At 44.5% G+C, this 11,217-nt stretch overlaps 1 protein-coding gene and 1 long non-coding RNA gene across 2 annotated transcripts in view; both read left to right on the top strand.

Moving 5' to 3' along the window:
* The window catches only part of LOC109320803, a 3,326-nt gene extending 1,695 nt beyond the window's left edge, over positions 1 to 1,631 (top strand). The window contains exon 2 of the long non-coding RNA XR_002103863.1: positions 581 to 1,631. This is a non-coding gene — a long non-coding RNA (uncharacterized LOC109320803). The remainder of the gene's footprint in view (positions 1 to 580) is intronic.
* RIDA (reactive intermediate imine deaminase A homolog) overlaps positions 1 to 11,217 on the top strand; it is a 17,433-nt gene that overhangs the window by 3,139 nt on the left and 3,077 nt on the right. Inside the window, exons 2-4 of the mRNA XM_019551056.1 lie at positions 2,842 to 2,947; positions 3,592 to 3,646; positions 4,405 to 4,473. Of these exons, the coding sequence (XP_019406601.1) occupies positions 2,842 to 2,947; positions 3,592 to 3,646; positions 4,405 to 4,473 (230 nt within the window). The remainder of the gene's footprint in view (positions 1 to 2,841; positions 2,948 to 3,591; positions 3,647 to 4,404; positions 4,474 to 11,217) is intronic.

The raw sequence follows: 11,217 nt of genomic DNA, 5'->3' as shown, positions 1-11,217 counted from the left end.
TGCTTTTGTGACCTGATCATAAAAGGCAGTCAGGTTGGTCTGACATGACCTGCCCCTAATGAAACTGTGCTGGTTGCCCTTGAGCATCATCCCTGAGGATGGCCCATCGCAGATGTTCTTCTTGATGATCTTCTCAAAGAGTTTCCCTAGGATTGAGGTAAGACTGATGGGCCTGTAGTTGCCCGGGTTCTCCCTCCTCCCTTTTTTAAAGATGGGGACCACATTGGCTATCGTCCAATCATCTGGCACCTGGCCCAAGTACCAGGAGCGCTCGTAAAGCTGTGCCAAAGGCCCTGCAATAACCCCTGCTAGCTCCCTCAACACCCTAGGGTGGAGAGCATCTGGACCTGCTGATTTGAACACGTCCAGCCCCTCTAGAAGCTCTCTAAATAGATATCTACTTATTTGGGCTGGGGAGTCAAGCGATGCTGTCAGGTACCACATCACTCCTCTGTGTACCATTTGCCAGAGAAACCAGCTTCCCTTAACTAAATTAGCCTGATGGGCTGCAAGGCTCAGATGGGCCATTGGCCCTTTTAAGCCAAAAGTCGCAATCAAAACCGGGGCCCCTTTTTATTAGGCACTGTACAATATATAGCAAAAGACAGTCTTTTTCCTTCAAAGAACTAATGTCCTAATCTTGCAAGAAAACCACATGATGAAAAAGTTTCAAGCAAATACAGAAGTCCATCTGTGAAGACATGCTGGGGCCTATGCAAACGGCAAGGCATGATATGCCAGGCCAAAAGAGAGAATGCTTGAAGGGACTTGTAGATGTACAAGACTAGTTTTTTGGTAGGCAACCAAGGTGACAAAAAAAGATGCATATGGACTCGGTAGTTAATTTTTCCTAAATGGAGCAACCTGTGAGTGCCCAATTTTTGGCTATAAGCTAAAAGGAATAACAAAATAAATACATAGTGAACCAATGGAGTTTTCATAGATATTGTAAAAGCAGTGAGACTTCAGGAGAGACCTGAATGAAATGATAGTGGAGGATTCATAAGTGAGAATTAGAATTCCTCCCATAGGCTGTGGCTGGAAAAGATGCAAAGATGAGGAAATACCTTGAAATGAGAGTCCTCTCTTTTTACTGGAAAGATTGATTATGATCATAACTCTTAATTACAAACTGAGACGAAATGAATCATGTCTTGCATAATAAGTTACAAGTCTGTTAGCTTCTGCTGTTAAATACTGTTTTTAATCTTTTATCTCTTTGGGTGGTAATTTAAAAGTGTTATTAATAGTTTACTTCCTTAAAAATGTTTTGATAGTTATGTAACATGTCTTAGAAGTGGCTTTGAAATATTTAATTGTATGTTGACAGAGAACCACAATTTCTTGTTGGGGGAAAAACCAGCCTGTGCTAACCATACTGGCAACAAAGTGCAGAGGGCTTCATTCCTCATTTAGCTGATTAACTTGCATCAGAAATTCTGCTAGATGTCAGATTTGCATTTTTTTTTAACCTGGCAATCATAACTAATTTATCAGACAGACTGTAGTCCAGCTACTGACTAAAATATGAATTTGTACCCTGAGAGATTTTCCCATTACTTAAACTATTGAGTTGAATGCAATTTTGTGAATGCTGCTAAATCACTAACATTAGCCCATCCACTCATATAAAAAAAAACCCAAGGAACTTCCTTTAAGTCTTCCTGTGTTGATATTGTTTTTATTCCTGTGTTCTCTCTTTCTAAACTTGCATACTCATAATAATTCAATTTTTGAAGTTGTGCACTTCTAAATAAAATGCTTGATAGCAAGGTGTCCAGTAAAAATTAAATGACTATCAGCTGGATTGTTTGGAAATGCAGGTGCCTGAGCACTTTATTTTACTATCTCTACATAAATGATCATAACAAAATTTGCACATTCAATTTCTTACCTCATTTGGAATAGTATTTAGAAAAGCAAACTCGTATTCAAGTAATAACCAGCTGCACACCTAAATTTCCCTTGCAGTTGCAAATGGAAGGAGTATTCTCTTCCTGCCCTGAACTTCGTCCTAGTCTGGCTGTGTGCACAGTTAAACACTTCTCAGCACATTTTAGTAAAATGGAGACCCAAAGGTAATAAAGTAACTACCCTACGTTTGAATGCTGGGCAGCATCAGAGAGAGAAAAGGAATCTAGATTCCTCTTTCTTCCAGTTTAAAAGTCTGTCTGCTGGCCTATGCTGCTTAAAATGTGATATCTCTTGAATTATTCTGTGTAGCAGTCTTCAGGGGTTGTACAAGCACTGTTACCTGTCCCCACAAAGTCCCATACTAATGCCTCTTCACAGGATTTTTAAAAGTGTAAGGGAACTATGACAATAAAAATAGATCAGATTTCTTTTTGAGGCCTGAAGTGCACATTCTCCTTGCTACCAAGCTAACCTTTCTCTCCTAATGGTATGGAAGGTAATGGGACCTTATGAATCTCACTTCCAGAGAAGAGAGGGGCTATAGGTTTTTGCCCCCTTCCCAGTCTGAGTTTTCCAAGGATGCTATAAGTTATTGGGAGTGGGGTATTGTTACAAGAACACGGAAAGGAAAGGTGTCTTCGGAGCTTGTCTACACATCTTCTGTGCTGCCTCTGAGAATGTGGCTAGGAAGCTGGCTCTACCAAGTTGTTTTCACTTCCTTGTACCAAATACTGGAATTGAGGCAATGTAGCCACATTAGTCTAAACCCAGGCACTGCCCAAGAACAATACTGAGGCTGAGGCCCACTCTGAGGCAGCTGCATGCCTGACTTCCAGGATTGGGCACATTCTTAGCAGGATCAGCTTCTGTAAGGGGATAGATCAACCCTGGCTGGCCTCTAAACATATATGCTGTTTACAATTGCAGTCAAGCAGTGCTGGTAGACCGGACCATGTATGTCGCAGGTCAGCTAGGCCTGGATCCTAGTAATGGGCAGCTTGTACCTGGAGGGGCGAAAGCAGAAGCTAAGCAGGTAAGAAACCTCATAGGATTAAATGATATTTGGATTATCTTCACACTTGCCACATGTTCAGTCAGTGGAGCTGTCCAGGGGCAAGGAGACCCCAAATGCAGAGGCTGGTGGAAGTGCAAAGTATCTGAGATCATCTTCATAGCAATCCTGGAAGGTAAGAGTATTAGAAATTACTTCCTATCCATCCTTTTCCTCTCTCACCCAAACTGCAAGCATGGGAAAGAAACCAGAGCTCTGTATTTCCAGCAGAGGGAGAAACAGAACTTTATATTGGGCGCCTGTTGCCTGAGCACCCCCAACCAAGATTCAGATGTGAGGACCTGGAGAGGTTGGCTGGGCCTGGCCTGGTAGGCTGGTTGACCAGCCAGGGCATTTATCTCTGAACCTTGCTGTCATTTGGGGAGGGTGGAGAACTTCCCTGTGCATTTTCCTCTGCGTACATGATTTGATGAGAGTGCAAGACTTGCTGAAAGTACAATAGTACAGATGATGATGAACCTACTTACCACTTGCCTAATAAAAAGTTTGGCTGTCATTGAAGGCTGTTTTGAGTGAACTTTGTGTAGCAGCAGCTCAAGCTGCAGCTCGTCAAAAAGCCCATTACTTTTAACATTTCCATGACTCAGTTTTCTGTCCCATAATAGGCTCTCAAAAACATTGGGGAAATTCTGAAAGCTGCAGACTGTGACTATGGCAATGGTAAGTGCTGCTCTAGAGTCAGTCTGAGTATTTTAATTAAAAGAAAACATGCCACGTTATGAAAAGGAAGTCTCTTGTTGCAGTCACAACTGGTACCCGTAGCTGTGTCAGGTAAAAGAAATTTCTGTCAAATTAATTGGAAAAAGACACCCAGAACACCTGTGGAGCACAGAGAACCGTATCTAGGGATATGTACCCTGGGCTGTCTTGCCCCAGAATTTTCTATCAGTTCTGCTAGTTTTTCATCCCATTGTGTGATAGCTCTGGTGTAGACCTGGCTGTTGGCATTTCAAGCATCCTATTCTCTAATCCAGTTTAGTGCAGGTCTGTAGATCAGATGCTCAAAATACCAGGATGCTAACGCCTTTACTAAATGACCACTAAAACAGTGAAGTTAGAATAGTATTAATAAATGGAGATGAGGAAGTCTGGGATTTTAAAAAAAAGTCTTCTAGTGTAAATGAAGTCGTAAAGCTTTTGCATCTTTTAAGAGGAATGGTTGGGTTACAGTACCTGATAAACCAGATCAATTAAAAAAAAATCTTCTATACAGAAGAAACTAACTCCAGAAAGGGACTTAAGGTTTTGATTTGTCAAAGCTGCATGCATACACACTTTCCCATTCTTTTATTATGTACTAGTATCCAAATTCCCTGGGTGTTCTTGGGGGAAAAAAACTCAACTTCAAAACATCAAATGATTTTTTAGGCAGCAGTGCATACTTCACAGCTGCATAATAACTCCTTTGTCATGTTTAGTTGTAAAGACTACTATCCTGATGGCTGACATGAAGGACTTCAGTGATATTAATGAAATCTACAAGCAGTGTAAGTCAATTATTTTTTCTTTCCATTTCATCAGTTGCCTTATCTTACCAAAACCAATACTGGTTAATGATTTACTTGCATGGAATAATTGCAGATTCTTTAAGGCATAGGTCACAAATGGGAAACCCGAACAAAAAAGGAAAGAAACTTAAGAGTAAGCACAGTTTAGGTGAAGTTTAGTGGGAATGTTAATGATTCCCCAAAAAAAAATATTTTGGCATTTTGTACTGATGCAGATGTTTAGAATATTCCTGCTAAATCTTTGTATTGTTGTTTTTGGTACATTAATAGTTTATATGTAATAAGAATTATAGGCCTGCTACTTAACAGGAAAAGAGCAAATAAAATGATACAAGGAGGGCTCAATGGCTGGGGTTTTTTTTCCTCCTGCCTGCAGTCCTCACAAAAAATGCTTAACCAGATGTTTAACACAATTAATTTTTAACCAGAGCTAAATAAGAACCCTGGCCAGAGAAGGAAAGAACAAGTTAAAATAAAATAGATGTTTTCAAATTGGTAGAGCCTGATGAAATTAACCCTTGAATATTTGTGGAACTAGCCAAAGCCATTTTTGAACTTTTAGCGAATATCTTTGAGGTCTTTTGAAGGACATTCCAGAGGACTGGAGAAGAACAAAAATAGTACCTATCCTAGAAAGAATGCAGAAAAATTATGCTGGGGAATTATTGGCCAATCTGTTCTAGTATCTGCCTGGATAGCTTGGTTAGACCTAAGTATTAAACAATTTCAAAGTATTTAGAGGGTAATAAAGTAGGAGAAAATAGTCCACATGGGTTTGTCATGCCTAATAGTAGTCTATGACAGGTACCTGGCGTGATGGATAAAGAGGAAGCAACAGATGTTTTGTATAACTATGTAGGACTGTATCAAGAGTCAAGGTAGTCATAGGACTATAGGAAAGCAGGGCTGAAAGGGACCTCACAGGGTCATCTAATCCCAAACTTCTGCTCGAGGGAGGATCATCCCTAACTGGACCATCCTAGCCAATTGTCTGTTCATCTTGCTCTTGAAAATTTCCAAGGATGGAGATCCCACAATTTTTTTAGGTAGCCTGTTCCAATGCTTGGCCACCCTCATAATCAGAAAGTTCATCCTAATCTCCAACTGAGTTTCTCCTGCTGAAGCTTGAGGCTGTTGCTTCAAGTCCGGTTCCCTACAGCCACAAAGAAAAGTCAAGCTCCATCCTCTCTATGTGCTCATCAGGTATTTGAAGACTGTTAGCAATTTTCTTCCTTGGTCTTCTCTTCTCCAGGCTAAATAACCCTAGTTCTTTCAGCCTTTTTTCATAAGCCTTGCCTCCCAGGCCTTTAATCACTTTTGTCATTCTGTACTGAACTCCTTCTAATTTGTTCACATCCTCCTTGAAGTGTGGGGCCCAAAACTGGATGGAGTACTCCAGGTGAGGCCTCACCAGTACTGAATACAGTGGAAGAATTGCTTCCCTTGATTTGTAAGTGACACTGCTATTGATACAACCCAATACACTGTTGGCTTTTTTTTCGGGGGGCGGAGGGGCAACAAGAGCACACAGCTCATATTCAGCTTGTGGTCTTGTCTACTGTATAATAATATAAGCAAACTAGGGAAGCATACTTTGGATAAAATTATGAAGTGCACATGCACAGCCATTTGATTAAAGTATCAGTAGTTATCAGTGATGCACTACCCAACTGGAAGGAGGTACTGAGCTATCCTGCAGGGCTCTGGCATGGCCCTTGTTTTAGTCAAGACTGTTACTATTGGTTTGGATGATGGAACTGACTGTGCACTTAACACTTGTAGATGACACTAAGTTGACATGACAGGATGGTCAAGTTGAACCAGTAGTCTGAACAAGATGAAACTTGGTAAAGGGAAATGCAGAGTATTGTAAGGAAAACTCTAATGCACAAATATAAAATGGGAAATAGGTGAAGAGTCACTGAGCAACCAGTACTGTAGGAAAGGATTGGGGGAGCGGGTATAGTGTATTGTGAACTAAACGAGTCAATAGTGATGCTGTTACTGGAGATGCTATTCTGGAATGTGTGAATTAGTGTTGTACGTAAGGTAAATCCACTCTGCCTGATGTTGGGGAAAACCCCTCTGGAGTAATGTCTGGTTCTGAGTTAGAAAGATGTAGACACTGAAGCAAGTCAAGAAGCTAAACCTGACTTGAGAAGAAAAACTGAAAATTGGATGATTTTGGCTTGAAAAGAGGAGGAGAAACTTGAGAGGGAATATAAACCTTCCAATAAAGAGGATCCAGTCAGTAGTTCTCCATATCCCCTGAGAATAGGACAAATTGACTTTTAATTAAAAGCTTGCTACAGGTAAAATATTGGGGAAAACTTTTCTAGCTGTAAGGATGGTTTAGCACTAGATGTGCACCAATACATTGGTCCAATATCGGATCAGCACAGATATAAAGATAATTGATTATATGAGAAATCATCCTAATGTAGATGATAATTTGGCCAATAAATTCCTGTGTGCAGCTGCAGTGCAGCACACAAGCAGTGAGGAGCACAGCCCAGCAGCATGGAAAGGTGTGTGCAGGTGGTAAGTCTGTTATGGTGAAAGGTGAGGCGGAGGGAGGGGGTGTGGGGGGGAAGATCAGTGCCCCCACGGTGAGGGAGGGAGTGGAGCTGGGGTAGGTGGTGCCTGGGCAGGGTGGGATTAGGATGGAGCTGTGGTTCATCCAGGGGGCACGGAGAGGGGGCGGCTCTCACTGGCGCACACCGCTCATCTGGCAGCTCATCTAGCAGCTCCCACTGCTTGTCTGGGGGTTGGGGGGTGTGTGCCTCCCAGATCTGCACAGGGCGGGCTGAAGCTGCAGGCTTCTGTGTGTGGCGGTGGCACTGGAAGATGACTATGAGGAGGCTACAGTGAAATTTGGGGTGGCTGCAGCCCCCCTGTAGCCCCCCTCCCAGTGCTGCCACCACCTGCCCCAAGCACAGCATTGCAGCCTGCTCAGCCTGCCGGGGCAGATCCAGGGGTACCCTCCCCCGAGCCCTCCCTGAACAGGGACAGGAGCCCCCCCCCCCCCCCCACAAGCCGCGGGTCTGTCCCACACCTGCCCTGCCCCGGCTGGGCAGTGCCTACCCCAGCCCCACTTCCTTCCTCATTGTAGAGGGCATTTTATCTGCCCCATGCCCCTTCCCTCCCTCCCCTTTCACCAGAACAGCCTTACCAGCTGCATGCAGCTGTATCCAAAATCCGATTGGTATTATCCGATATGCCTCCTTAAAAATTAACTATTGGTATTGGCACCCCTATTCAGCACTGGAACTGGCTACCTGGAGAGGTTGGTTATTTCTGTCTTTAGCAGTTTCATGAAACCAGATTAGAGAAATGTCTGTCAGGAAAGGCCTGGACATGCTTGTCTTAGACCAGTGTGGGGAAATGGTTGAGACCACACTGAAGCAGGGCTAGAGGAGATCTTTCTAAGAAAAGATTTTGATTCAGTACCTACATTATACAAACCATGGGGCTAGATGTTACCGTCAGTCCTGATGTAAACATCAGCTCTTGGGTAATCTGGTGATCCAGAAACAAAACTGAGCAGTAACAGCATAAGGCAATAGTGCTCAATCTCTGGCCTTGCAGTCCAGATCCATGCTTCCCATCTGACTGTCCAATCAGTGGCATGGCATACAGGAGGGAAAGAAGCATGTTGGGCCAAGCTGCTTGCTGCTCTGCAGCCCTCTGCCCTCCCTTTCATTACATACAACAGGTGCTGCTTACTTTCCCCCTGGCTTCCTCCCTTCCCTTCTTTCCTAGGTAGGTACTGTTTACTGGAGATAAGCTCTCTTCCTCTGTTCCCCCCTCCGGACATTAGCAGCCACCTTCCTCTGCATTTCCTCCCTTCCCTACCACATAGAAGTGCAGGCCTGCAGTGTAGCTGGGGCCTAAGCACCCAGTGCTCCACTCAGAGGCTGAGCATCACTGGCCCAGCATACTAGCATTTCCTAGAGGACTTTACAATCCATTCCTTGTTGTTTGGGTTTTTTGTTTTGGCTTTTTTTTTTTCTTACAGATTAAATCCATAAGATTATAAGGACTTCACTTGTACTGTGAATGTCTCAAGTAAGCTATCTGAGAGAGACAAATGCTATAGTGGCCATAGTAGTGATATCTTGGAAGACATTCAGAATGCAAGCTATCATTTTAGCGTTGCTGAATAATACATAAGCCAAATTAATTTTTGTGTTCCTGGCTACTTTTCTCATATCAACTTGGAATCCATGTGAGAGGAAGCATAATAGAGTAGTTATTTAAGCTGGAGGTGATGGCTGCATATCCTATACCAGGGGTCGGCAACATTTTTTGGCCAGAGTGCCGAAAAACACCGCAGTGCCTACCTGGGAAGGTGCTGGAGTGGCAGCAGGGCAGAAAAACAAAATGAGGGCAAGGGGGACATGGCAGAATGGCCTGCTTGTGCCCCTGCCCCACAGCCTGGGCTTTGTAGCTGCTGGAGCCCAGCCTGCTCCCAGCAACCCTTGCAGCGTCCCAACGGCCTGCTGGGAGCAGCCCAGGATCCCAGGTGGCAGCAGCTCACCGGGGCTGGCTGCAGCCGGGAGGCTCCGAACAGCAGTGCCGGGCTCTGGGCTCCGGCTTCAGCTCCACACCGGTGCATGTGGGCGTGCTGCGGAGTGGGCAGTGGGGGAGGGGCCCGAGGCAGCACAGCCCCCGTCTCTCCCCCGCTCCCAGCGTGGGGGTGATGAGCTCGGTGCAGCTGTTTGCAGCCGGGCTGCACAGCTCTGGCATCAGCTCTGCGGTGGTGGTGACTGCGTGTGCACCCCGGGGCAGACAGCAAGGCAGCACAGCCTGCTCCGAGGTGCCCGTGCAGTCACCGTCAGGGTGGAACTGATGCTGGAGCTGTGCAGCCCCATGCAGCTGTTTGCACCCTGCTTGCTGCAGCTGCCCAGAGCCCGGGCTGGCTGCGAACAGCTGTACCGGGCTCCTCGCCTTCTTTCTGGGAGCAGGGGGTGGGACCAGGGCTGTGCTGCCTCGGGCCACTCCCCCACTGCAATAGTCTCTATATTAAAATGCTGGAGCCCGGCACAGCTGTTTGGAGCCTCCCGGCTGCAGCTCTGGGGAGCTGCTGCCAGCCAGCATCCTGGGCTGCTCCCAGCAGGCTGTGGGGACGCTGCACGCCCAGCTGGGAGCAGCCCAGCCTCCATCGCTGGCAGCAGCTACCCAGAGCCGTGCCTGGCCGTGGCATGCCAAGCAAAATGGCCTTGCGTACGACACTCAGCACGCGTGCAAGGGGTTGCCGACTCCTGTCCTATACCATGTGAGAATTAGCAGTACCTAAGTGGCTTCCCAAACTCCCTGAATTGTGTGCCTCTTGGATAGCAATGGCCAAAAAAGAACAGGCTTATAAACTGCTTGCTTCCATCCGAAAGTAGCAGTTTATCGCAGGCAAATAGGCTATTACCTGGTTCTCTCCCGCCCCAGTGGCCAAGTGATGTATAACCTAGCACAAGCAGCAATCCTGAAAGAACTTATACCAGAAGCTTAACTGGGCACCAGCTATGTCAGCATGCAGAAACTATGTAAATAGCGCCAGTGTTGTGTGTGTCCAGGCTCTAACTACTTTAGCGTCTAGAATCCTAATTAGACTGCAGGAATGGGGAGAGGCAACTTTGCATGCAAAACTTTTAATCTAGATATACAATAATGTCTGCCCCTAATATGCTTTAGTAGGGAGCCTTCAGCTGATTCATTTTAGGTTGTATTTGTTGGGTTGTATATTCTTTCTTTGATCTTGCTAGCTTGGAATTTGTTTTTATTTTATTTGGGATGTTGGTTATTAAGTATTACAGAAAATGTTCTCCCCATCTTTGACAAAATCCAAAATTTACTAAAATAAGTCATTCTTAGGGGTTGAATCCTGTATTTTTTTTAAACAGAATGTGAAAGTTTGAGTACACAAACTGCTTATAGAATTCAGTGATATAAATGAGTTTTTAATTTCACATTAGCATTTGGCTTGGTGCGGTTTTTGTTACCTGGCAAGGGTTATCTGTGAATCGGAAGCAAGATTGCTTTTCTGTATATTAAAATGCAATTACATGTTCATGGGTATAGTATCTGAACAGAAGGGCTAAGTATCTGGTTGCTCATTATTAAATGTCTAGGTACCAGCAATTCAGTAACACTGTAGGTACTATTCTTTCATTCTGCTGTAATAACCTGATTCTTTTTTTTTTCTTTGACAATGACAAAAGATCCTGACATAACTAGATATTGAATTTTTAGTACTTACCAGTAAAAGGTCCACAGCTGAATTTGCAACATTTATACCTTTTGCCTAAAGATTCTCCACCTACAGGTCTAGCTTCAGATTGCAACTAAATGGAACAGGCTGCAGGTCAGGGTAAGCTGCTGTGCAGAGGTGACTTAAAGCTCTCTGTGCCCCCATGCTCTGTCTAGGGCTGGTCCCCATGTTGGATATGGCTTTCTCTGTATAGTTAGGCGTTCTTACATGGCCTCTTTCTCTTACTATTCTGGCTATAAAATATCAACTTCTCTCTAACAAAAGATCACTTGTCTACTGTAACTATATGTTTAGGGGACCTACCTGGTGTCTGGGCCATCTTCTGCTTGTAGTGTTGTTAGAAATATTATTAAAAATGCATTATCAATAGTGTTGTTAGAACAGCACAGCTGCCAGCTCTCATCAATAGTGTTGTTAGAACAGCACAGCTGTCAGCTCTCTCCCTGGTGGGGGAGAGA

The sequence above is a fragment of the Crocodylus porosus genome, unplaced genomic scaffold (assembly GCF_001723895.1).
Source record: "Crocodylus porosus isolate Cpor-Errol unplaced genomic scaffold, CroPor_comp1, whole genome shotgun sequence".
Classification (NCBI taxonomy): domain Eukaryota; kingdom Metazoa; phylum Chordata; order Crocodylia; family Crocodylidae; genus Crocodylus; species Crocodylus porosus.
The sequence above is the reverse complement of the archived record's forward strand: the minus strand, read 5'-3'. Positions and strand labels throughout refer to the sequence as shown.